The sequence below is a fragment of the Ranitomeya imitator genome, chromosome 4 (genome assembly GCF_032444005.1).
Source record: "Ranitomeya imitator isolate aRanImi1 chromosome 4, aRanImi1.pri, whole genome shotgun sequence".
NCBI lineage: Eukaryota > Metazoa > Chordata > Amphibia > Anura > Dendrobatidae > Ranitomeya > Ranitomeya imitator.
The window spans coordinates 721,379,696-721,406,862 of NC_091285.1; the positions used below are offsets into that span (position 1 = coordinate 721,379,696).

The following is a 27,167-nucleotide window of genomic DNA, read 5'->3' on the forward strand; positions in this document are numbered from 1 at the left end:
GTACTCACTCAGTGGAATGAATCTGCGCTGGCAGCTTTGTTCAGAAAGGGTCTCTCTGAGGCTCTTAAGGATGTCATGGTGGGATTTCCTATGCCTGCTGGTTTGAATGAGTCTTTGTCTTTGGCCATTCAGATCGGTCGACGCTTGCGCGAGCGTAAATCTGTGCACCATTTGGCGGTACTGCCTGAGGTTAAACCTGAGCCTATGCAGTGCGATAGGACTATGACTAGAGTTGAACGGCAGGAATACAGACGTCTGAATGGTCTGTGTTTCTACTGTGGTGATTCCACTCATGCTATTTCTGATTGTCCTAAGCGCACTAAGCGGTCCGCTAGGTCTGCCGTCATTGGTACTGTACAGTCCAAATTCCTTCTGTCCATTACCTTGATATGCTCTTTGTCGTCGTTTTCTGTCATGGCGTTTGTGGATTCGGGCGCTGCCCTGAATCTGATGGATTTGGATTATGCTAAACGTTGTGGGTTTTTCTTGGAGCCTTTGCGGTGTCCTATTCCATTGAGAGGAATTGATGCTACACCTTTGGCCAAGAATAAACCTCAGTACTGGGCCCAGCTGACCATGTGCATGGCTCCTGCACATCAGGAAGTTATTCGCTTTCTGGTGTTGCATAATCTGCATGATGTGGTCGTGTTGGGGTTGCCATGGCTACAAACCCATAATCCAGTATTGGATTGGAATTCCATGTCGGTATCCAGCTGGGGTTGTCAGGGAGTACATGGTGATGTTCCATTTTTGTCGATTTCGTCATCCACCCCTTCTGAGGTCCCAGAGTTCTTGTCTGATTATCAGGATGTATTTGAAGAGCCCAAGTCCGATGCTCTACCTCCGCATAGGGATTGTGATTGTGCTATCAATTTGATTCCTGGTAGTAAATTCCCTAAAGGTCGATTATTTAATTTATCCGTGCCCGAACACTCCGCTATGCGCAGTTATGTGAAGGAATCCCTGGAGAAGGGACATATTCGCCCATCGTCATCACCACTGGGAGCAGGGTTCTTCTTTGTAGCCAAGAAGGATGGTTCGCTAAGACCGTGTATTGATTACCGCCTTCTTAATAAGATCACTGTTAAATTTCAGTATCCCTTGCCATTGTTATCTGACTTGTTTGCTCGGATTAAGGGGGCTAGTTGGTTCACTAAGATAGATCTTCGTGGTGCGTATTATCTGGTGAGAATCAGGCAAGGAGATGAATGGAAAACTGCATTCAATACGCCCGAGGGTCATTTTGAGTATCTAGTGATGCCGTTCGGACTTGCCAATGCTCCATCAGTGTTTCAGTCTTTTATGCATGACATCTTCCGTGAGTACCTGGATAAATTCCTGATTGTTTACTTGGATGACATTTTGATCTTCTCAGATGATTGGGAGTCTCATGTGAAGCAGGTCAGAATGGTTTTCCAGGTACTGCGTGCTAACTCTTTGTTTGTGAAGGGATCAAAGTGTCTCTTCGGTGTGCAGAAAGTTTCATTTTTGGGGTTCATCTTTACCCCTTCTACTATCGAGATGGATCCAGTTAAGGTCCAAGCCATCCAGGATTGGATTCAGCCGACATCTCTGAAAAGTCTGCAAAAGTTCCTGGGCTTTGCTAATTTTTATCGTCGCTTCATCTGTAATTTTTCTAGCATTGCCAAACCATTGACCGATTTGACCAAGAAGGGTGCTGATTTGGTTAATTGGTCTTCTGCTGCTGTGGAAGCTTTTCAGGAGTTGAAGCGTCGTTTTTGTTCTGCCCCTGTGTTGTGTCAGCCAGATGTTTCTCTTCCGTTCCAGGTCGAGGTTGATGCTTCTGAGATTGGAGCAGGGGCGGTTTTGTCACAGAGAGGTTCTGATTGCTCAGTGATGAAACCATGTGCTTTCTTTTCCAGGAAGTTTTCGCCCGCTGAGCGTAATTATGATGTGGGCAATCGAGAGTTGCTGGCCATGAAGTGGGCATTCGAGGAGTGGCGTCATTGGCTTGAAGGAGCTAAGCATCGCGTGGTGGTATTGACTGATCATAAGAACTTGACTTATCTCGAGTCTGCCAAGCGCTTGAATCCTAGACAGGCCCGTTGGTCGTTATTTTTTGCCCGCTTCGACTTTGTGATTTCGTACCTTCCGGGCTCTAAAAATGTGAAGGCGGATGCTCTGTCTAGGAGTTTTGTGCCCGACTCTCCGGGTTTATCTGAGCCAGCGGGTATCCTCAAGGAAGGAGTCATTGTGTCTGCCATCTCCCCTGATTTGCGGCGGGTGCTGCAAAAATTTCAGGCGAATAAACCTGATCGTTGTCCAGCAGAGAAACTGTTCGTCCCTGATAGGTGGACTAGTAAAGTTATCTCTGAACTTCATTGTTCGGTGTTGGCTGGTCATCCTGGAATCTTTGGTACCAGAGAGTTAGTGGCTAGATCCTTCTGGTGGCCATCTCTGTCACGGGATGTACGTACTTTTGTGCAGTCCTGTGGGATTTGTGCTAGGGCTAAGCCCTGCTGTTCTCGTGCCAGTGGGTTGCTTTTGCCCTTGCCGGTCCCAAAGAGGCCTTGGACACATTTCGATGGATTTCATTTCTGACCTTCCCGTTTCTCAAAAGATGTCAGTCATTTGGGTGGTCTGTGATCGCTTTTCTAAAATGGTCCATCTGGTGCCCTTGGTTAAATTGCCTTCCTCCTCTGATTTGGTACCTTTGTTCTTTCAGCATGTGGTTCGGTTACATGGCATTCCTGAGAATATTGTTTCTGACAGAGGTTCCCAGTTTGTTTCAAGGTTTTGGCGAGCCTTTTGTGGTAGGATGGGCATTGACCTATCCTTTTCCTCGGCTTTCCATCCTCAGACTAATGGCCAGACCGAACGAACCAATCAGACCTTGGAAACATATCTGAGATGTTTTGTTTCTGCAGACCAGGATGATTGGGTGTCCTTTTTGCCGTTGGCTTAGTTCGCCCTTAATAATCGGGCCAGCTCGGCTACCTTGGTTTCTCCATTTTTTTGCAATTCTGGGTTCCATCCTCGTTTCTCTTCAGGACAGGTTGAGTCTTCGGACTGTCCTGGTGTGAATTCTGTGGTGGACAGGTTGCAGCAGATCTGGACTCAGGTAGTGGACAATTTGATCTTGTCCCAGGAGAAAGCTCAACTTTTCGCTAATCGCAGACGCCGTGTGGGTCCCCGACTTCGTGTTGGGGATCTGGTTTGGTTATCTTCTCGTCATATTCCTATGAAGGTTTCCTCTCCTAAATTTAAACCTCGTTTTATTGGTCCGTATAGGATTTCTGAGGTTCTCAATCCTGTGTCTTTTCGTTTGACCCTCCCAGACTCCTTTTCCATACATAATGTATTCCATAGGTCGTTGTTGCGGAGATACGTGGCACCTATGGTTCCATCTGTTGAGCCTCCTGCCCCGGTTTTGGTGGAGGGGGAATTGGAGTATATTGTGGAGAAGATTTTGGATTCTCGTGTTTCTAGACGGAAACTCCAGTATCTGGTTAAATGGAAGGGTTATGCTCAGGAAGATAATTCCTGGGTTTTTGCCTCTGATGTTCATGCTTCCGATCTTGTTCGTGCCTTTCATGCGGCTCATCCTGGTCGGCCTGGGGGCTCTGGTGAGGGTTCGGTGACCCCTCCTCATATATACCACACTGGGTTAGACTAATAACCAATTGTCTAGCAACAAGCTCTAATATCCTGGATAACCTCCCTATCACCTATACTACGGTTGCACCGATGGTAGTGTACACCACTCATGCACTATGACCCCTATAGACCGGGAAAGACCCATAGTATATGGTACACCAATGAGAATGTAAAACAGCACACACTGTAACGCCAGACATCACGTACCTAAGCAGGGGGACCCTCCGCTGTGGCCAGGTAAGGTCGGCACGTCTCCCGACGCGCGTTTCGGAGTGAAAGACTCCTTCGTCAGGGGGGCGTGATTATTATTAGTCTAACCCAGTGTGGTATATATGTACGTTGACAGTGCACAATTGTCGTTTATTTTTCCTGGGGATATCTCCATGCCTGTGTTGCATATCTCACCCTTTTACATATAAGCACTCCCTCTCTGCTGTGGCTATCCCCTGCTACGGACATCTTATATTTGGGGATCCAGGTTACCTTTGGTCGGCAGGTTTGCTTGTTTACACGGTAGCATTTTGGTGCAGTGACACGCACCAACTGTCCATTTTGTCTCATCATGTTCATATGTTGTCATGTTTTTTAGATATTGGTGTATTATAATAAAGATTGTTTATGTAAATTATCCAGTTATAGTCAGTCTACAGAGTTTCCACGTCTCAGAACTCGTTCTTGTATTTTTGGGTATTTGTCAGATCACTGTGTGCGCTCTGATCGCTAAGCTCACTGTGTTTCTGGATTGCCTTCATAACACCTGTCTTTAGCAAACATAACACTCTCCTCCTTTGTCCCTCTCTAGCTCTGCCTGACGTTGGGGCCTCTCCTCGTTGTCCCTCTCTAGATGTGCTGATGTTGGGGTCTCTCCTTGTCCCTCTCTCTAGCTTTGCCTGACGTTGGGGTCTCTCTGCCTTGACCCTCTCTAGCGCTACCTGACATTGGGGTCTCTCCTTGTCCCTCTCTAGCTTTGCCTGACATTGGTGTCTCTCCTCCTTGTTCCTCTCTAGCTCTGCCCTGATGTTGGGGTCTCCTTGTCCCTCTCTAGCTTTGCCTGACGTTGGGGTCTCTCCTTGTCCCTCTCTAGCTCTACCTGACGTTGGGGTCTCTCCTCCTTGTCCCTCTCTAGCTCTGCTCATCGTTGGGGTCTCTCCTTGTCCCACTCTAGCTCTGCCTGACATTGGGGTCTCTCCTTGTCTCTCTCTAGCTCTGACGTTGGGGGTCTCTCCTCTTTGTCGCTCTCTAGCTTTGACTTTGGGGTCTCTCCTCCTGGTTTGTCTCTAGCTCTGCCTGACGTTGTGGTCTCTCCTGTTTGTTCGTCTCTAGCTCTGCTGACGTTGGGGTCTCTCCTCCTTGTCCCTCTCTAGCTGTGCCTGACGTTTGGGTCTCTCCTCTTTAGCTCTGCCTGATGTTGGGGTCTCTCCTCCATGTCCCTCTCTAGATGTGCTGACGTTGGGGTCTCTCCTCCTTGTCCCTCTCTAACTTTGCCTGATATTGGGGTCTCTCCTCCTTGTCCCTCTCTAACTTTGCCTGATATTGGGGTCTCTCCTCCTTGCCCCTCTCTAGTGCTGCCTGACATTGGGGTCTCTTATCTTTGTCCCTCTTTAGCTCTGCCTGCATTTGGGGTGTTTCCTCGTCTGTTTCTAGCTCTGCCTGACTTTGGGGTCTCTCCTCTTTGTCCCTCTTCATCTCTGCCTGCATTTGGGGTGTCTCTTCCTTGTCCCTTTCTAGCTCTGCCTGATGTTGGGGTCTCTTCTCCTTGTCCCTCTCTAGCTCTGCCTGATGTTGGGGTGTCTCCTCCTTGTCCCTCTCTAGCTCTGCCTGATGTTGGGGTCTCTTCTCCTTGTCCCTCTCTAGCTCTGCCTGATGCTGGGGTCTCTTCTCCTTGTCCCTCTCTAGCTCTGCCTGATGTTGGGGTCTCTCCTCCTTGTCCCTCTCTAGCTCTGCCTGATGTTGGGGTCTCTTCTCCTTGTCCCTCTCTAGCTCTGCCTGATGTTGGGGTGTCTCCTCCTTGTCCCTTTCTAGCTCTGCCTGATGTTGGGGTCTCTTCTCCTTGTCCCTCTCTAGCTCTGCCTGATGTTGGGGTCTCTTCTCCTTGTCCCTCTCTAGCTCTGCCTGATGCTGGGGTCTCTCCTCCTTGTCCCTTTCTAGCTCTGCCTGATGTTGGGGTCTCTCCTCCTTGTCCCTTTCTAGCTCTGCCTGATGTTGGGGTCTCTTCTCCTTGTCCCTCTCTAGCTCTGCCTGATGTTGGGGTCTCTCCTCCTTGTTTCTCTCTAGCTCTGCCTGATGTTGGGGTCTCTTCTCTTTGTCCCTCTCTAGCTCTGCCTGATGTTGGGGTGTCTCCTCCTTGTCCCTTTCTAGCTCTGCCTGATGTTGGGGTCTCTTCTCCTTGTCCCTCTCTAGCTCTGCCTGATGTTGGGGTGTCTCCTCCTTGTCCCTCTCTAGCTCTGCCTGATGTTGGGGTCTCTTCTCCTTGTCCCTCTCTAGCTCTGCCTGATGTTGGGGTGTCTCCTCCTTGTCCCTTTCTAGCTCTGCCTGATGTTGGGGTCTCTTCTCCTTGTCCCTCTCTAGCTCTGCCTGATGTTGGGGTCTCTTCTCCTTGTCCCTCTCTAGCTCTGCCTGATGTTGGGGTGTCTCCTCCTTGTCCCTCTCTAGCTCTGCCTGATGTTGGGGTCTCTTCTCCTTGTCCCTCTCTAGCTCTGCCTGATGTTGGGGTCTCTTCTCCTTGTCCCTCTCTAGCTCTGCCTGATGTTGGGGTCTCTCCTCCTTGTCCCTTTCTAGCTCTGCCTGATGTTGGGGTCTCTCCTCCTTGTTCCTTTCTAGCTCTGCCTGATGTTGGGGTCTCTTCTCCTTGTCCCTTTCTAGCTCTGCCTGATGTTGGGGTGTCTCCTCCTTGTCCCTTTCTAGCTCTGCCTGATGTTGGGGTCTCTCCTCCTTGTTCCTTTCTAGCTCTGCCTGATGTTGGGGTCTCTTCTCCTTGTCCCTCTCTAGCTCTGCCTGATGTTGGGGTCTCTTCTCCTTGTCCCTCTCTAGCTCTGCCTGATGTTGGGGTCTCTCCTCCTTGTCCCTCTCTAGCTCTGCCTGATGTTGGGGTCTCTTCTCCTTGTCCCTCTCTAGCTCTGCCTGATGTTGGGGTCTCTCCTCCTTGTCCCTTTCTAGCTCTGCCTGATGTTGGGGTCTCTTCTCCTTGTCCCTCTCTAGCTCTGCCTGATGTTGGGGTCTCTTCTCCTTGTCCGTCTCTAGCTCTGCCTGATGTTGGGGTCTCTCCTCCTTGTTCCTTTCTAGCTCTGCCTGATGTTGGGGTGTCTCCTCCTTGTCCCTTTCTAGCTCTGCCTGATGTTGGGGTGTCTCCTCTTTGTCCCTCTCTAGCTCTGCCTGATGTTGGGGTCTCTTCTCCTTGTCCCTCTCTAGCTCTGCCTGATGTTGGGGTGTCTCCTCCTTGTCCCTTTTTTTAGCTCTGCCTGATGTTGGGGTCTCTTCTCCTTGTCCCTCTCTAGCTCTGCCTGATGTTGGGGTCTCTTCTCCTTGTCCCTTTCTAGCTCTGCCTGATGTTGGGGTCTCTTCTCCTTGTCCCTCTCTAGCTCTGCCTGATGTTGGGGTCTCTTCTCCTTGTCCCTTTCTAGCTCTGCCTGATGTTGGGGTGTCTCCTCTTTGTCCCTCTCCAGCTCTGCCTGATGTTGGGGTCTCTTCTCCTTGTCCGTCTCTAGCTCTGCCTGATGTTGGGGTCTCTTCTCCTTGTCCCTTTCTAGCTCTGCCTGATGTTGGGGTGTCTCCTCTTTGTCCCTCTCCAGCTCTGCCTGATGTTGGGGTCTCTTCTCCTTGTCCCTCTCTAGCTCTGCCTGATGTTGGGGTCTCTTCTCCTTGTCCCTTACTAGCTCTGCCTGATGTTGGGGTGTCTCCTCCTTGTCCCTTTCTAGCTCTGCCTGATGTTGGGGTCTCTCCTCCTTGTCCCTCTCTAGCTCTGCCTGATGTTGGGGTCTCTTCTCCTTGTCCCTCTCTAGCTCTGCCTGATGTTGGGGTGTCTCCTCTTTGTCCCTCTTTATCTCTGCCTGATGTTGGGGTCTCTTCTCCTTGTCCCTCTCTAGCTCTGCCTGATGTTGGGGTGTCTCCTCTTTGTCCCTCTTTATCTCTGCCTGATGTTGGGGTCTCTTCTCCTTGTCCCTCTCCAGCTCTGCCTGATGTTGGGGTCTCTTCTCCTTGTCCCTCTCTAGCTCTGCCTGATGTTGGGGTGTCTCCTCCTTGTCCCTTTCTAGCTCTGCCTGATGTTGGGGTCTCTCCTCCTTGTCCCTCTCTAGCTCTGCCTGATGTTGGGGTGTCTCCTCCTTGTCCCTTTCTAGCTCTGCCTGATGTTGGGGTCTCTTCTCCTTGTCCCTCTCTAGCTCTGCCTGATGTTGGGGTCTCTTCTCCTTGTCCCTTTCTAGCTCTGCCTGATGTTGGGGTGTCTCCTCCTTGTCCCTCTCTAGCTCTGCCTGATGTTGGGGTCTCTTCTCCTTATCCCTCTCTAGCTCTGCCTGATGTTGGGGTCTCTCCTCCTTGTCCCTCTCTAGCTCTGCCTGATGTTGGGGTCTCTTCTCCTTGTCCCTCTCTAGCTCTGCCTGATGTTGGGGTGTCTTCTCCTTGTCCCTTTCTAGCTTTGCCTGATGTTGGGGTCTCTTCTCCTTGTCCCTTTCTAGCTCTGCCTGATGTTGGGGTCTCTTCTCCTTGTCCCTCTCTAGCTCTGCCTGATGTTGGGGTGTCTCCTCTTTGTCCCTTTCTAGCTCTGCCTGATGTTGGGGTCTCTCCTCCTTGTCCCTCTTTATCTCTGCCTGATGTTGGGGTCTCTCCTCCTTGTTCCTTTCTAGCTCTGCCTGATGTTGGGGTCTCTCCTCCTTGTCCCTCTTTATCTCTGCCTGATGTTGGGGTCTCTCCTCCTTGTCCCTCTCTAGCTCAGCCTGATGTTGGGGTCTCTTCTCCTTGTCCCTTTCTAGCTCTGCCTGATGTTGGGGTCTCTTCTCCTTGTCCCTTTCTAGCTCTGCCTGATGTTGGGGTGTCTCCTCCTTGTCCCTTTCTAGCTCTGCCTGATGTTGGGGTGTCTCCTCCTTGTCCCTCTCTAGCTCTGCCTGATGTTGGGGTCTCTTCTCCTTGTCCCTTTCTAGCTCTGCCTGATGTTGGGGTGTCTCCTCCTTGTCCCTTTCTAGCTCTGCCTGATGTTGGGGTGTCTCCTCCTTGTCCCTCTCTAGCTCTGCCTGATGTTGGGGTCTCTTCTCCTTGTCCCTCTCTAGCTCTGCCTGATGTTGGGGTCTCTTCTCCTTGTCCCTTTCTAGCTCTGCCTGATGTTGGGGTCTCTTCTCCTTGTCCCTTTCTAGCTCTGCCTGATGTTGGGGTGTCTCCTCCTTGTCCCTCTCTAGCTCTGCCTGATGTTGGGGTCTCTTCTCCTTGTCCCTCTCTAGCTCTGCCTGATGTTGGGGTGTCTCCTCCTTGTCCCTCTCTAGCTCTGCCTGATGTTGGGGTCTCTTCTCCTTGTCCCTCTCTAGCTCTGCCTGATGTTGGGGTGTCTCCTCTTTGTCCCTCTTTATCTCTGCCTGATGTTGGGGTGTCTCCTCTTTGTCCCTCTCTAGCTCTGCCTGATGTTGGGGTCTCTTCTCCTTGTCCCTTTCTAGCTCTGCCTGATGTTGGGGTGTCTCCTCTTTGTCCCTCTTTATCTCTGCCTGATGTTGGGGTCTCTTCTCCTTGTCCCTCTCTAGCTTTGTCTGACATTGGGGTGCGCTCGTCTGCAACTCTCTGTCCTGGATTGGAACAAGTCCGCCATCTCCTTCTACCGTTCCCGCGGAGCTCGGGACCTGTCTCAGGATGAGGGCTGGCGCCTCTTTCGCTTCCTTCCTGAAGATCTCCGCCAGATGAAGTTGAATAATCCCAGCTGACGCCGCAGAAGACTCCTCCTTATAGAATCCTTGGTGGACAGGACTCCGCTGTACCCCATGTTGGAGCTGTGACATGTGAACCTCTGTCCTCAGTGTCAGTAAATGTCTTTCTTCTGCTTTCCTGTTATTGCTCAGGTTCTGCTGCCATGCATTGTCCTAGATGTAATGTTTACACTTCACTGTTGTCGTGTGGGCAGCTTCTGTTTATGAGTGGTCAGCGGTGCCCCCCACATGATCAGCGCTGTGTACATACTGTGCCCGGGTCTCTGGTGCTCAGCTGTGTGTATGGAGCCCCCTATAGTGATCAGCGGTGTGTATGGCGCCCCCTATAGTGATCAGCGGTGTGTATGGCGCCCCCTATAGTGATCAGCGGTGTGTATGGCGCCCCCTATAGTGATCAGTGGTGTGTATGGCGCCCCCTATAGTGATCAGCGGTGTGTATGGCGCCCCCCATAGTGATCAGCGGTGTGTATGGAGCCCCCTATAGTGATCAGCGGTGTGTATGGCGCCCCCCATAGTGATCAGCGGTGTGTACATACTGTGCCCGGGTCTCTGGTGCTCAGCGGTGTGTATGGCGCCCCCTATAGTGATCAGCGGTGTGTATGGCGCCCCCTATAGTGATCAGCGGTGTGTATGGCGCCCCCCATAGTGATCAGCAGTGTGTATGGAGCCCCCCATAGTGATCAGCGTTGTGTATGGCGCCCCCCATAGTGATCAGCGGTGTGTATGGCGCCCCCTATAGTGATCAGCGGTGTGTATGGAGCCCCCTATAGTGATCAGCGGTGTGTATGGCGCCCCCTATAGTGATCAGCGGTGTGTATGGTGCCCCCCATAGTGATCAGCGGTGTGTATGGAGCCCCCTATAGTGATCAGCGGTGTGTATGGCGCCCCCTATAGTGATCAGCGGTGTGTATGGCGCCCCCCATAGTGATCAGCAGTGTGTATGGCGCCCCCCATAGTGATCAGCGGTGTGTACATACTGTGCCTGGGTCTCCGGTGCCCAGCATTGTGTATGGCGCCCCCATAGTGATCAGCGGTGTGTATGGCGCCCCCCATAGTGATCAGCGTTGTGTATGGCGCCCCCTATAGTGATCAGCGGTGTGTATGGAGCCCCCTATAGTGATCAGCGGTGTGTATGGCGCCCCCTATAGTGATCAGCGGTGTGTATGGCGTCCCCTATAGTGATCAGCGGTGTGTATGGCGCCCCCTATAGTGATCAGCGTTGTGTATGGCGCCCCCTATAGTGATCAGCGGTGTGTATGGCGCTCCCCATAGTGATCAGCGGTGTGTATGGCGCCCCCTATAGTGATCAGCGGTGTGTATGGCGCCCCCCATAGTGATCAGCGTTGTGTATGGCGCCCCCTATAGTGATCAGCGGTGTGTATGGCGCCCCCTATAGTGATCAGCGGTGTGTATGGCGCTCCCCATAGTGATCAGCGGTGTGTATGGCGCCCCCTATAGTGATCAGCGGTGTGTATGGAGCCCCCTATAGTGATCAGCGGTGTGTATGGAGCCCCCTATAGTGATCAGCGGTGTGTATGGCGCTCCCCATAGTGATCAGCGGTGTGTATGGCGCCCCCCATAGTGATCAGCGTTGTGTATGGCGCCCCCTATAGTGATCAGCGGTGTGTATGGAGCCCCCTATAGTGATCAGCGGTGTGTATGGCGCCCCCTATAGTGATCAGCGGTGTGTATGGCGTCCCCTATAGTGATCAGCGGTGTGTATGGCGCCCCCTATAGTGATCAGCGTTGTGTATGGCGCCCCCTATAGTGATCAGCGGTGTGTATGGCGCTCCCCATAGTGATCAGCGGTGTGTATGGCGCCCCCTATAGTGATCAGCGGTGTGTATGGCGCCCCCTATAGTGATCAGCGGTGTGTATGGCGCCCCCTATAGTGATCAGCGGTGTGTATGGCGCCCCCTATAGTGATCAGCGTTGTGTATGGCGCCCCCTATAGTGATCAGCGGTGTGTATGGCGCTCCCCATAGTGATCAGCGGTGTGTATGGCGCCCCCTATAGTGATCAGCGGTGTGTATGGCGCCCCCTATAGTGATCAGCGTTGTGTATGGAGCCCCCCTATAGTGATCAGCGGTGTGTATGGCGCCCCCCATAGTGATCAGCGTTGTGTATGGCACCCCTATAGTGATCAGCGGTGTGTATGGCGCCCCCTATAGTGATCAGCGGTGTGTATGGAGCCCCCTATAGTGATCAGCGGTGTGTATGGCGCCCCCTATAGTGATCAGCGGTGTGTATGGCGCCCCCTATAGTGATCAGCGGTGTGTATGGCGCCCCCTATAGTGATCAGCGTTGTGTATGGCGCCCCCTATAGTGATCAGCGGTGTGTATGGCGCTCCCCATAGTGATCAGCGGTGTGTATGGCGCCCCCTATAGTGATCAGCGGTGTGTATGGCGCCCCCTATAGTGATCAGCGTTGTGTATGGAGCCCCCCTATAGTGATCAGCGGTGTGTATGGCGCCCCCCATAGTGATCAGCGTTGTGTATGGCGCCCCCCATAGTGATCAGCGTTGTGTATGGCGCCCCCTATAGTGATCAGCGGTGTGTATGGAGCCCCCCATAGTGATCAGCGTTGTGTATGGAGCCCCCTATAGTGATCAGCGGTGTGTATGGCGCCCCCTATAGTGATCAGCGGTGTGTATGGCGCTCCCCTATAGTGATCAGCGGTGTGTATGGCGCCCCCCATAGTGATCAGCGTTGTGTATGGCGCTCCCCATAGTGATCAGCGGTGTGTATGGCGCCCCCTATAGTGATCAGCGTTGTGTATGGCGCCCCCTATAGTGATCAGCGGTGTGTATGGCGCCCCCTATAGTGATCAGCGTTGTGTATGGCGCCCCCTATAGTGATCAGCGGTGTGTATGGCGCCCCCTATAGTGATCAGCGTTGTGTATGGCGCTCTCCATAGTGATCAGCGTTGTGTATGGCGCTCTCCATAGTGATCAGCGGTGTGTATGGCGCTCCCCATAGTGATCAGCGGTGTGTATGGCGCTCCCCTATAGTGATCAGCGTTGTGTATGGCGCTCTCCATAGTGATCAGCGGTGTGTATGGCGCTCCCCATAGTGATCAGCGGTGTGTATGGCGCTCCCCTATAGTGATCAGCGTTGTGTATGGCGCTCTCCATAGTGATCAGCGGTGTGTATGGAGCCCCCCATAGTGATCAGCGGTGTGTATGGAGCCCCCCATAGTGATCAGCGGTGTGTAAGCTTCATCCCTTGGTGATCCGCTGACATTTTTACACCTGACTGTATTCTGATGTTAGAATCTTATTCTACGGGCTCAGAGTAAGAAAATCTCGTCCAGTTGCCCTTGTCATACATACAGGCCGTATGTATATGTACATAAGACTGACATCCGAGGCCATCTTCAGATCATCCTGTCTGTGCCGCTCCTCTCTTCTTTTCGTGTGTCGGCTGCCGCTCCCCTCTCTCCTCTCCTCCTATCGCCATTCGGCTGTGACTTTCCTCTCCTCCTTTCACTCGTCGACTGAGGCACGGCACTGACTCGCATCCCATCACTCATCGGCTGCGGCTCCCGTCGCGCGTGTCGGCTGCGGCTCCCCTCCTGTCTGGCATCTCGGCTGCGGTCTCCTTCCGACGCGCATCTCAGCTGCGGCTCTTCTCCCGTCATGCGTCTCGGCTGCGGCACCCCTCCCGTCGCGCATCTCGGCTGCGACTCCCCTTCCATTGCGCATCTCAGCTGCAGCACCCCTCCCGTTGCTCGTCTCAGCTGCGGCTCCCCTCCCGTCACTCGTTTCGGCTGCGGCTCCCCTCCCATTGCGCTTCTTAGCTGCGACTCCCCTCCCGTGGTACATCTCGGCTGCAGCTCCCCTCGCGTCTCGGCTGCAGCTCCCCTCCCGTGGTACATCTCGGCTGCAGCTCCCCTCGTTTCTTGGCTGCGGCTCCCCTCCTCTTGTCGTGCTGCGGCTTCCCTCCTGTTGTTGCACGTCGGCTGCGGCTCCCCTTTTCTTGTCGCGTGTCGGCTGCGACTCCCCTCCTCTCCTCTTGTTCCGCGTCGGCTGCAGCTCCCCTCCTCTCTTGTCACACGTATGCAGCGGCTCCCCTCCTCTTGTTGTGCATTGGCTGCGGCTCCCCTCCTCTTGTTGTGCATCGGCTGCGGCTCCCCTCCTCTCCTCTTGTCACGTGTCGGCTGCGGCTCCCCTCCTCTCCTCTTGTCACGTGTCGGCTGCGGCTCCCCTCCTCTCCTCTCCTCTTGTCGTGCGTCGCCTGCGGCTCCCCTCCTATTGTCGCGCGTCGGCTGCGGCTCCCCTTCCCTTCTCTTGTTGCGTGTCGGCCGCAACTCCCCTCCTCTCTTCTTGTCGCTCTTCGGCTGCGGCTCCCCTCCTCTCATGTCGATCGTCGGCTGCGGCTCCCCTCCTCTCCTCTTGTCGCGTGTCGGTTGCGGCTCCCCTCCTCTCACGGCCCACTGATTTTCTATGGGGCAGCTCTTATCTGCCGTATATTCCGAATCCGTATTATACAGTATGTTACGGGCGTAGAAAATCACAGCATGCTGCGTTTGTCACCGTATTGCGCAAAAAATCCGCCAATGAAAGTCTATGGAAGCCAGAAAATTACGGATTACATACGGACCAACAGTGTGACTGTGAGAAATACGCAGCGGTGTTGTATGGAAAAGCCGGCAATTCAGTGCAGTGTACAGTAAAATCACACTGACAGGTTAGAAGAGAATAGCTAAAATAAATGTCTACACATAGTATAGGGGTATATATATATATTTATATTTAATTCAGCGCTATATAGCAGAATAGCCGGTAATTCAATTGTCGGCTTTTCCTATCTCCTTCACAAACCCGACAGCATATGACACATGATTGCATACAGTAAACCGTCTCATATCCCTTCTTTTATTACATATTCCTCTTTAGTAATGGAAGAAGTGTCTTGGTGCAAAATTTGGCCGTTCTAGCTATTAAATTAAATTGTTAAATCCCGGAAAAAACTGGCGTGGGCTCCTGCGCAACGTCCTCCGCCAGAGTAGTAAAGCCAGTGACTGAGGGCAGATATTAATAGCCTGGAGAGGGTCCACGGTTATTGATCCCCCCCCTGGCTAAAAACACCTGCCCCCAGCCACCCCAGAAGAGGCACATCTGGAAGATGCGCCTATTCTGGCACTTGGCCACTCTCTTCCCATTCCCGTGTAGCGGTGGGATATGGGGTAATGAAGGGTTAATGTCACCTTGCTATTGTAAGGTGACATTAAGCCAAATTAATAATGGAGAGGCGTCAATTATGACACCTATCCATTATTAATCCAATAGTACGAAACGGTTGATAAAACACACACATTATTAAAAAGTATTTTAATGAAATAAAGACACATGGTGTTTTAATATTTTATTATACTCTTAATCTGTTATGATTAGGTAATTCAGAACCACAATGGACCTTGAAGTTCAGAGCACACAAAGTGACCTGACAATAACCAAAAGACATAGGACGAGCTCTGAGACGTGGGAACTCTGCTGACCGCAATCCCTAATCCTATCCAACCACACTAAAGGCAGCCGTGGATTGCGCCTAACGCTCCCTATGCAACTCGGCACAGCCTGAGAAACTAGCTAGGCCTAAGATAGAAAAATAAGCCTACCTTGCCTCAGAGAAATACCCCAAAGGAAAAGGCAGCCCCCACATATAATGACTGTGAGTAGAGATTAAAATACAAACGCACAGATGAAATACATTTAGCAAAGTGAGGCCCAACTTACTGAACAGACCGAAGATAGGAAAGATAACTTTGCGGTCAACACAAAACCCTACAAACAACCACGCAGAGGGGGCAAAAAGACCCTCCGCACCGATTAACAGTACGGAGGTGCTCCCTCTGCGTCCCAGAGCTTCCAGCAAGCAAGAAAAACCAATTAAGCTAGCTGGACAGAAAAAATAGCAAACAAAAATAACACAAGCAAAACTTAGCTTATGCAGAGCAGACAGGCCACAGGAACGATCCAGGAGGAAGCAAGACCAATACTAGAACATTGACTGGAGGCCAGGAGCAAAGCACTAGGTGGAGTTAAATAGAGCAGCACCTAACGACTTCACCACATCACCTGAGGAAGGAAACTCAGAAGCCGCAGTACCACTTGTGACCACAGGAGGGAGCTCTGCCACAGAATTCACAACAGTACCCCCCCTTGAGGAGGGGTCACCGAACCCTCACCAGAGCCCCCAGGCCGACCAGGATGAGCCATATGAAAGGCACGAACAAGATCGGCAGCATGGACATCAGAGGCAAAGACCCAGGAATTATCTTCCTGACCATAACCCTTCCACTTAACCAGATACTGGAGTTTCCGTCTCGAAACACGAGAATCTAAAATCTTCTCCACAATATACTCCAACTCCCCCTCCACCAAAACCGGGGCAGGAGGATCAACAGATGGAACCATAGGTGCCACGTATCTCCGCAACAATGACCTATGGAATACTGTTATGGCTGGCAATCAGGCAACACAGCGTGCAGTAATCAGCGCACATACAGAGATCTGGCAATAACCAAAAACAATAGGACGAGCTCTGAGACGTGGAATCTCTGTAGACTGCAGTACCTGATCTATCCTCACACAACTATAAGCAGCAGTGGATTGCGCCTATCACTACCTATGCAACTCGGCACTGCCTGAGGAGCTGACTAGCCTGAAGATAGAAATACAAGCCTGACTTACCTCAGAGAAATACCCCAAAGGAATAGGCAGCCCCCCACATATAATGACTGTTAGCAAGATGAAAAGACAAACGTAGGAATGAAATAGATTCAGCAAAGTGAGGCCCGATATTCTAGACAGAGCGAGGATAGCAAAGAGAACTATGCAGTCTACAAAAAACCCTAAAACGAAAACCACGCAAAGGGGCAAAAGACCCACCGTGCCGAACTAACAGCACGGCGGTGCACCCCTTTGCTTCTCAGAGCTTCCAGCAAAAGTTAATAGCAAGCTGGACAGAAAAAACAGAAAACAAACTAGAAGCACTTATCTAGCAGAGCAGCAGGCCCAAGGAAAGATGCAGTAGCTCAGATCCAACACTGGAACATTGACAAGGAGCAAGGAAGACAGACTCAGGTGGAGCTAAATAGCAAGGCAGCCAACGAGCTCCCCAAAACACCTGAGGGAGGAAGCCCATTGACTGCAATACCACTTGTGACCACAGAAGTGAACTCAGCCACAGAATTCACAACAGTACCCCCCCCTTGAGGAGGGGTCACCGAACCCTCACCAGAACCCCCAGGCCGACCAGGATGAGCCACATGAAAGGCACGAACAAGATCTGGGGCATGGACATCAGAGGCAAAAACCCAGGAATTATCTTCCTGAGCATAACCCTTCCATTTGACCAGATACTGGAGTTTCCGTCTAGAGACACGAGAATCCAAAATCTTCTCCACAATATACTCCAATTCCCCCTCCACCAAAACAGGGGCAGGAGGCTCCACAGATGGAACCATAGGTGCCACGTATCTCCTCAACAACGACCTATGGAATACATTATGTATGGAAAAGGAGTCTGGGAGGGTCAGACGAAAAGACACCGGATTGAGAATCTCAGAAATCCTATACGGACCAATAAAACGAGGTTTAAATTTAGGAGAGGAAACCTTCATAGGAATATGACGAGAAGATAACCAAACCAGATCCCCAACACGAAGTCGGGGTCCCACACGGCGTCTGCGATTAGCGAAAAGCTGAGCCTTCTCCTGGGACAAGGTCAAATTGTCCACTACCTGAGTCCAGATCTGCTGCAACCTGTCCACCACAGAATCCACACCAGGACAGTCCGAAGACTCAACCTGTCCTGAAGAGAAACGAGGATGGAACCCAGAATTGCAGAAAAATGGAGAGACCAAGGTAGCCGAGCTGGCCCGATTATTAAGGGCGAACTCAGCCAACGGCAAAAATGACACCCAATCATCCTGGTCAGCGGAAACAAAACATCTCAGATATGTTTCCAAGGTCTGATTGGTTCGTTCGGTCTGGCCATTAGTCTGAGGATGGAAGGCCGAGGAGAAAGATAGGTCAATGCCCATCCTACCACAAAAGGCTCGCCAGAACCTCGAGACAAACTGGGAACCTCTGTCAGAAACAATATTCTCAGGAATGCCATGTAAACGAACCACATGCTGGAAGAACAAAGGCACCAAATCAGAGGAGGAAGGCAATTTAACCAAGGGCACCAGATGGACCATTTTAGAAAAGCGATCACAGACCACCCAAATGACCGACATTTTTTGAGAAACGGGAAGGTCAGAAATGAAATCCATCGAAATATGTGTCCAAGGCCTCTTCGGGACCGGCAAGGGCAAAAGCAACCCACTGGCACGTGAATAGCAGGGCTTAGCCCTAGCACAAATTCCACAGGACTGCACAAAAGCACGCACATCCCGTGACAGAGATGGCCACCAGAAGGATCTAGCAACCAACTCCCTGGTACCAAAGATTCCTGGATGACCGGCCAGCACCGAACAATGAAGTTCAGAGATAACTTTACTAGTGCACCTATCAGGGACGAACAGTTTCTCGGCCGGACAACGATCAGGTTTATTAGCCTGAAATTTCTGCAACACTCTCCGCAAATCAGGGGAGATGGCAGACACAATGACTCCTTCCTTGAGGATACTCGCCGGCTCAGATAACCCCGGAGAGTCGGGCACAAAACTCCTAGACAGAGCATCCGCCTTCACATTTTTAGAGCCCGGAAGGTATGAAATCACAAAATCAAAACGAGCAAAAAATAACGACCAACGGGCCTGTCTAGGATTCAAGCGCTTGGCAGACTCAAGATAAGTAAGGTTCTTATGATCAGTCAAAACCACCACGCGATGCTTAGCACCCTCAAGCCAATGACGCCACTCCTCGAATGCCCACTTCATGGCCAGCAACTCTCGGTTGCCCACATCATAATTACGCTCAGCAGCAGAAAATTTCCTGGAAAAGAAAGCACATGGTTTGAACACTGAGCAACCAGAACCTCTCTGTGACAAAACCGCCCCTGCACCAATCTCAGAAGCATCAACCTCGACCTGGAACGGAAGAGAAACATCAGGTTGACACAACACAGAGGCACAGCAAAAACGACGCTTCAACTCCTGAAAAGCTTCCACGGCAGCAGAAGACCAATTAACCAAATCAGCACCCTTCTTGGTCAAATCGGTCAATGGTCTGGCAATGCTAGAAAAATTACAGATGAAGCGACGATAAAAATTAGCAAAGCCCAGGAATTTCTGCAGACTTTTTAGAGATGTCGGCTGAGTCCAATCCTGGATGGCCTGAACCTTAACCGGATCCATCTCGATAGTAGAAGGGGAAAAGATGAACCCCAAAAATGAAACTTTCTGCACACCGAAGAGACACTTTGATCCCTTCACGAACAAGGAATTAGCACGCAGTACCTGGAAAACCATTCTGACTTGCTTCACATGAGACTCCCAATCATCTGAGAAGATCAAAATGTCATCCAAGTAAACAATCAAGAATTTATCCAGATACTCACGGAAAATGTCATGCATAAAAGACTGAAAAACAGATGGAGCATTGGCAAGTCCGAACGGCATCACCAGATACTCAAAATGACCCTCGGGCGTATTAAATGCCGTTTTCCATTCATCTCCCTGCCTGATTCTCACCAGATTATACGCACCACGAAGATCAATCTTAGTAAACCCCCTTAATCCGAGCAAACAAGTCAGAAATCAATGGCAAGGGATACTGAAACTTAACAGTGATCTTATTAAGAAGGCGGTAATCAATACACGGTCTTAGCGAACCATCCTTCTTGGCTACAAAAAAGAACCCTGCTCCCAATGGTGACGACGATGGGCGAATATGTCCCTTCTCCAGGGACTCCTTCACATAACTGCGCATAGCGGTGTGTTCAGGTACGGACAAATTAAATAAACGACCCTTAGGGAATTTACTACCAGGAATCAAATCGATAGCACAATCACAATTCCTATGCGGAGGTAGGGCATCAGACTTGGACTCTTCAAATACATCCTGAAAGTCCGACAAGAACTCTGGGATGTCAGAAGGAATGGATGACGAAATAGACAAAAATGGAACATCACCATGTACTCCCTGACAACCCCAGCTGGTTACCGACATAGAGTTCCAATCCAATACTGGATTATGGGTTTGTAGCCATGGCAACCCCAACACGACCACATCATGCAAATTATGCAGTACCAGAAAGCGAATAACTTCCTGATGTGCAGGAGCCATGCACATGGTCAGCTGGGCCCAGTACTGAGGCTTATTCTTGGCCAAAGGTGTAGCATCAATTCCTCTCAACGGAATAGGACACCGCAAAGGCTCCAAGAAAAATCCACAACGTTTAGCATAATCCAAATCCATCAGATTCAGGGCAGCGCCTGAATCCACAAACGCCATGACAGAATACGATGACAAAGAGCACATTAAGGTAATGGACCAAAGGAATTTGGACTGTACAGTACCAATAACGGCAGAGCTATCGAACCGCCTAGTGCGTTTAGGACAATTAGAAATAGCATGAGTAGAATCACCACAATAGAAACACAGTCTGTTCAGACGTCTGTGTTCTTGCCGTTCTACTTTAGCCATAGTCCTGTCGCACTGCATAGGCTCAGGTTTACTCTCAGAACATACCGCCAGATGGTGCACAGATTTACGCTCGCGCAAGCGACGACCGATCTGAATGGCCAAGGACATAGACTCATTCAAACCAGCAGGCATAGGAAATCCCACCATTACATCCTTAAGAGCTTCAGAGAGACCCTTTCTGAACAAAGCCGCTAGTGCAGATTCATTCCACAGAGTGAGTACTGACCACTTCCTAAATTTCTGACAATATACTTCTACATCATCCTGACCCTGGCATAAAGCCAGCAGATTTTTCTCAGCCTGATCCACTGAATTAGGCTCATCGTAAAGCAATCCCAGCGCCTGGAAAAATGCATCAACATTACTCAATGCAGAATCTCCTGGTGCAAGAGAAAACGCCCAGTCCTGTGGGTCGCCGCGCAAAAAAGAAATAATAATCAAAACCTGTTGAATAGGATTACCAGAAGAATGAGGTTTCAAGGCCAAAAATAGCTTACAATTATTTCTGAAGCTCAGGAACTTAGTTCTGTCACCAAAAAACAAATCAGGAATCGGAATTCTTGGTTCTAGCATCGATTTCTGATCAATAGTATCTTGAATCTTTTGTACATTTACAACGAGATTATCCATTGAGGAGCACAGAGCCTGAATATCCATGTCCACAGCTGTGTCCTGAAGCACTCTAATGTCTAGGGGAAAAAAAAGACTGAAGACAGAGCTAAGAAAAAAAAATGATGTCAGGATTTCTTTTTTCCCTCTATTGGGAATCATTGGCGGGCTCCTTGTACTGTTATGGCTGGCAATCAGGCAACACAGCGTGCAGTAATCAGCGCACATACAGAGATCTGGCAATAACCAAAAACAATAGGACGAGCTCTGAGACGTGGAATCTCTGTAGACTGCAGTACCTGATCTATCCTCACACAACTATAAGCAGCAGTGGATTGCGCCTATCACTACCTATGCAACTCGGCACTGCCTGAGGAGCTGACTAGCCTGAAGATAGAAATACAAGCCTGACTTACCTCAGAGAAATACCCCAAAGGAATAGGCAGCCCCCCACATATAATGACTGTTAGCAAGATGAAAAGACAAACGTAGGAATGAAATAGATTCAGCAAAGTGAGGCCCGATATTCTAGACAGAGCGAGGATAGCAAAGAGAACTATGCAGTCTACAAAAAACCCTAAAACGAAAACCACGCAAAGGGGGCAAAAAGACCCACCGTGCCGAACTAACAGCACGGCGGTGCACCCCTTTGCTTCTCAGAGCTTCCAGCAAAAGTTAATAGCAAGCTGGACAGAAAAAACAGAAAACAAACTAGAAGCACTTATCTAGCAGAGCAGCAGGCCCAAGGAAAGATGCAGTAGCTCAGATCCAACACTGGAACATTGACTAGGAGCAAGGAAGACAGACTCAGGTGGAGCTAAATAGCAAGGCAGCCAATGAGCTCACCAAAACACCTGAGGGAGGAAGCCCAGAGACTGCAATACCACTTGTGACCACAGAAGTGAACTCAGCCACAGAATTCACAACAGTACTGTTATGGCTGGCAATCAGGCAACACAGCGTGCAGTAATCAGCGCACATACAGAGATCTGGCAATAACCAAAAACAATAGGACGAGCTCTGAGACGTGGAATCTCTGTAGACTGCAGTACCTGATCTATCCTCACACAACTATAAGCAGCAGTGGATTGCGCCTATCACTACCTATGCAACTCGGCACTGCCTGAGGAGCTGACTAGCCTGAAGATAGAAATACAAGCCTGACTTACCTCAGAGATATACCCCAAAGGAATAGGCAGCCCCCCACATATAATGACTGTTAGCAAGATGAAAAGACAAACGTAAGAATGAAATAGATTCAGCAAAGTGAGGCCCGATATTCTAGACAGAGCGAGGATAGCAAAGAGAACTATGCAGTCTACAAAAAACCCTAAAACGAAAACCACGCAAAGGGGCAAAAGACCCACCGTGCCGAACTAACAGCACGGCGGTGCACCCCTTTGCTTCTCAGAGCTTCCAGCAAAAGTTAATAGCAAGCTGGACAGAAAAAACAGAAAACAAACTAGAAGCACTTATCTAGCAGAGCAGCAGGCCCAAGGAAAGATGCAGTAGCTCAGATCCAACACTGGAACATTGACAAGGAGCAAGGAAGACAGACTCAGGTGGAGCTAAATAGCAAGGCAGCCAACGAGCTCACCAAAACACCTGAGGGAGGAAGCCCAGAGACTGCAATACCACTTGTGACCACAGAAGTGAACTCAGCCACAGAATTCACAACAGAATACGTTATGGATGGAAAAAGAATCTGGAAGGGTCAAACGAAAAGACACAGGATTAAGAACCTCAGAAATCCTATACGGACCAATGAAACGAGGCTTAAACTTAGGAGAGGAAACCTTCATAGGAATATGACGAGATGACAACCAAACCAAATCCCCAACACGAAGTCGAGGACCCACACAGCGTCTGCGATTAGCGAAACGTTGAGCCTTCTCCTGGGACAAGGTCAAATTGTCCACTACATGAGTCCAAATCTGCTGTAACCTGTCCACCACCGTATCCACACCAGGACAGTCCGAAGACTCAACCTGCCCTGAAGAGAAACGAGGATGGAACCCAGAGTTGCAGAAAAACGGCGAAACCAAGGTAGCCGAGCTGGCCCGATTATTAAGGGCGAACTCAGCCAAAGGCAAGAAGGACACCCAATCATCCTGATCAGCAGAAACAAAGCATCTCAGATATGTTTCCAAGGTCTGATTGGTTTGTTCGGTCTGGCCATTAGTCTGAGGATGGAAAGCCGAGGAAAAAGACAAGTCAATGCCCATCCTACCACAAAAGGCTCGCCAAAACCTCGAAACAAACTGGGAACCTCTGTCAGAAACAATATTCTCAGGAATGCCATGTAAACGAACCACATGCTGGAAGAACAATGGCACCAAATCAGAGGAGGAAGGTAATTTAGACAAGGGTACCAAATGGATCATCTTAGAGAAGCGATCACAAACCACCCAAATGACCGACATTTTTTGAGAGACGGGGAGATCCGAAATAAAATCCATAGAGATATGTGTCCAAGGCCTCTTCGGGACCGGCAAGGGCAAAAGCAACCCACTGGCACGAGAACAGCAGGGCTTAGCCCGAGCACAAATCCCACAGGACTGCACAAAAGAACGCACATCCCGCGACAGAGACGGCCACCAAAAGGATCTAGCCACTAAATCTCTGGTACCAAAGATTCCAGGATGACCAGCCAACACCGAACAATGAACCTCAGAGATAACTTTATTCGTCCACCTATCAGGGACAAACAGTTTCTCCGCTGGGCAACGATCAGGTTTATTAGCCCGCAATTTTTGCAGCACCCGCCGCAAATCAGGGGAGATGGCAGACAAAATTACTCCCTCTTTGAGAATACCCGCCGGCTCAGACAAACCCGGAGAGTCGGGCACAAAACTCCTAGACAGGGCATCAGCCTTCACATTCTTAGAGCCTGGAAGGTACGAAACCACAAAGTCAAAACGGGCAAAAAACAGCGACCAACGAGCCTGTCTAGGATTCAACCGTTTGGCAGACTCGAGATAAGTCAAGTTCTTGTGATCAGTCAAGACCACCACGCGATGCTTAGCTCCTTCAAGCCAATGACGCCACTCCTCGAATGCCCACTTCATGGCCAGCAACTCTCGATTGCCAACATCATAATTTCGCTCAGCAGGCGAAAACTTCCTGGAAAAGAAGGCGCATGGTTTCATCACCAAGCAATCAGAACTTCTCTGCGACAAAACAGCCCCCGCTCCAATTTCAGAAGCATCAACCTCGACCTGGAACGGAAGCGAAACATCTGGTTGACACAACACAGGGGCAGAAGAAAAACGACGCTTCAACTCTTGAAAAGCTTCCACAGCAGCAGAAGACCAATTGACCACATCAGCACCCTTCTTGGTCAAATCGGTCAATGGTTTAGCAATACTAGAAAAATTACAGATGAAGCGACGATAAAAATTAGCAAAGCCCAGGAACTTTTGCAGACTCCTCAGAGATGTCGGCTGAGTCCAATCATAGATGGCCTAAACCTTAACAGGGTCCATCTCGATAGTAGAAGGGGAAAAAATGAACCCCAAAAATGAAACCTTCTGAACACCAAAGAGACACTTTGATCCCTTCACAAACAAAGAATTAGCACGCAGGACCTGGAACACCATTCTGACCTGCTTCACATGAGACTCCCAATCATCCGAGAAGACCAAAATATCATCCAAGTATACAATCAGGAATTTATCCAGGTACTCTCGGAAGATGTCATGCATAAAGGACTGAAACACCGATGGAGCATTGGCAAGTCCGAAAGGCATAACTAGGTACTCAAAATGGCCCTCGGGCGTATTAAATGCAGTTTTCCATTCATCGCCCCGCTTAATACGCACAAGATTATACGCACCACGAAGATCTATCTTGGTGAACCAACTAGCCCCCTTGATCCGAGCAAACAAATCAGATAGCAGCGGTAAGGGGTACTGAAATTTGACCGTGATTTTATTTAGAAGGCGGTAATCTATACAAGGTCTCAGCGAACCATCCTTCTTGGCCACAAAAAAGAACCCCGCTCCTAATGGCGACGATGACGGGCGAATATGACCTTTCTCCAAGGACTCCTTCACGTAACTCCGCATAGCGGCGTGCTCAGGTACAGACAAATTAAACAGTCGACCTTTAGGAAACTTACTACCAGGAATCAAATCGATAGCACAATCACAATCCCTATGCGGAGGTAGGGCATTGGACTTGGGCTCATCAAATACATCCCGGTAATCAGACAAGAACTCTGTGACCTCAGAAGGGGTGGATGACGAAATAGACAGAAATGGAACATCACCATGTACCCCCTGACAACCCCAGCTGGACACAGACATTGATTTCCAATCTAATACTGGGTTATGGACTTGTAACCATGGCAACCCCAACACGACCACATCATGCAGATTATGCAACACCAGAAAGCGAATATCCTCCTGATGTGCAGGAGCCATGCACATGGTCAGCTGGGTCCAGTACTGAGGCTTATTCTTGGCCAAAGGCGTAGCATCAATTCCTCTCAATGGAATAGGACACTGCAAGGGCTCCAAGAAAAACCCACAACGCCTAGCATACTCCAAGTCCATCAAATTCAGGGCAGCGCCTGAATCCACAAATGCCATGACAGAATAGGATGACAAAGAGCAGATCAAGGTAACGGACAAAAGAAATTTTGACTGTACCGTACCAATGGTGACAGACCTAGCGGACCGCTTAGTGCGCTTAGGACAATCAGAGATAGCATGAGTGGAATCACCACAGTAGAAACACAGCCCATTCTGACGTCTGTGTTCTTGCCGTTCAACTCTGGTCAAAGTCCTATCGCACTGCATAGGCTCAGGTTTATGCTCAGATAATACCGCCAAATGGTGCACAGATTTACGCTCACGCAAGCGTCGACCGATCTGAATGGCCAAAGACATAGACTCATCCAGACCAGCAGGCATGGGAAATCCCACCATGACATCCTTAAGGGCTTCAGAGAGACCCTTTCTGAAAATAGCTGCCAGCGCACCTTCATTCCATTGAGTGAGCACGGACCACTTTCTAAACTTCTGACAATAAATCTCTATCTCATCCTGACCCTGACACAGAGCCAGCAAATTTTTCTCTGCCTGATCCACCGAATTAGGTTCATCGTACAGCGCCCCTTCACTCCTCCTGTATCTGGTGATCGGGGCCCTCACTCCTCCTGTATCTGGCGAGCAGGGCCCTCATTCCTCCTGTATCTGGTGAGCAGGGCCCTCATTCCTCTTGGTATCTGGTGATCGGGGCCCTCATTCCTCTTGGTATCTGGTGATAGGGGCCCTCATTCCTCCTGTATCTGGTGAGCAGGCCCTCACTCCTCCTGTATCTGGCGAGCAGGGCCCTCATTCCTCCTGTATCTGGTGAGCAGGGCCCTCATTCCTCTTGGTATCTGGTGATCGGGGCCCTCATTCCTCTTGGTATCTGGTGATAGGGGCCCTCATTCCTCCTGTATCTGGTGAGCAGGCCCTCATTCCTCCTGTATCTGGTGAGCAGGGCCCTCACTCCTCTTGGTATCTGGTGAGCGGGGTCCTCATTCCTCCTGTATCTGGTGATCGGGGCCCTCACTCCTCCTGTATCTGGTGAGCAGGGCCCTCACTCCTCCTGTATCTGGTGATCGGGGCCCTCATTCCTCCTGTATCTGGTGAGCAGGGCCCTCATTCCTCCTGTATCTGGTGATCGGGGCCCTCATTCCTCCTGTATCTGGTGAGCAGGGCCCTCATTCCTCCTGTATCTGGTGAGCAGGGCCCTCATTCCTCCTGTATCTGGTGATCGGGGCCCTCGCTCCTCCTGTATCTGGTGATCGGGGCCCTCATTCCTCCTGTATCTGGTGAGCAGGGCCCTCATTCCTCCTGTATCTGGTGATACAGCAATCCGAGCGCCAGGAAAAACGCAAGGATAATGCAGGATCTCCTGGCGCAAGGGAAAATGCCCAGTCTTGAGGGTCGCCACGTAATAAAGAAATAATGATCTTAACTTGTTGAACTGGGTCACCAGAGGAGCGAGGTTTCAAAGCCAGAAACAGTTTACAATTATTTTTGAAACTCAGAAATTTAGCTCTATCTCCAGAAAACAAATCAGGAATAGGAATTCTTGGTTCTAACATAGAATTCTGAACCACAAAGTCTTGAATATTTTGTACTCTTGCAGTGAGATGATCCACACATGAAGACAGACCTTTAATGTCCATCACTACACCTGTGTCCTGAACCACCCAAATGTCTAGGGGAAAAAAAATGCAAAACACAGTGCAAAGAAAAAAAAATGGTCTCAGAACTTCTTTTTTCCCTCTATTGAGAAGCATTAGTACTTTTGGCCTCCAGTACTGTTATGATTAGGTAATTCAGAACCACAATGGACCTTGAAGTTCAGAGCACACAAAGTGACCTGACAATAACCAAAAGACATAGGACGAGCTCTGAGACGTGGGAACTCTGCTGACCGC

At 50.1% G+C, this 27,167-nt stretch overlaps 1 protein-coding gene across 8 annotated transcripts in view; it reads left to right on the forward strand.

Annotated features, from left to right (window-relative positions):
• The window catches only part of LOC138677451 (thialysine N-epsilon-acetyltransferase-like), a 119,614-nt gene that overhangs the window by 13,492 nt on the left and 78,955 nt on the right, over positions 1 to 27,167 (forward strand). The window contains exon 6 of one of the 8 annotated variants that reach the window (XM_069767605.1): positions 9,339 to 9,642. The exons of the other annotated variants lie outside the window; for them this stretch is intronic. Coding sequence (XP_069623706.1) covers positions 9,339 to 9,515 — 177 coding nt within the window. The 3' untranslated portion in view covers positions 9,516 to 9,642. Of the gene's footprint in view, positions 1 to 9,338; positions 9,643 to 27,167 lie in introns of those variants that run through there. 8 annotated transcript variants of the gene reach the window in all.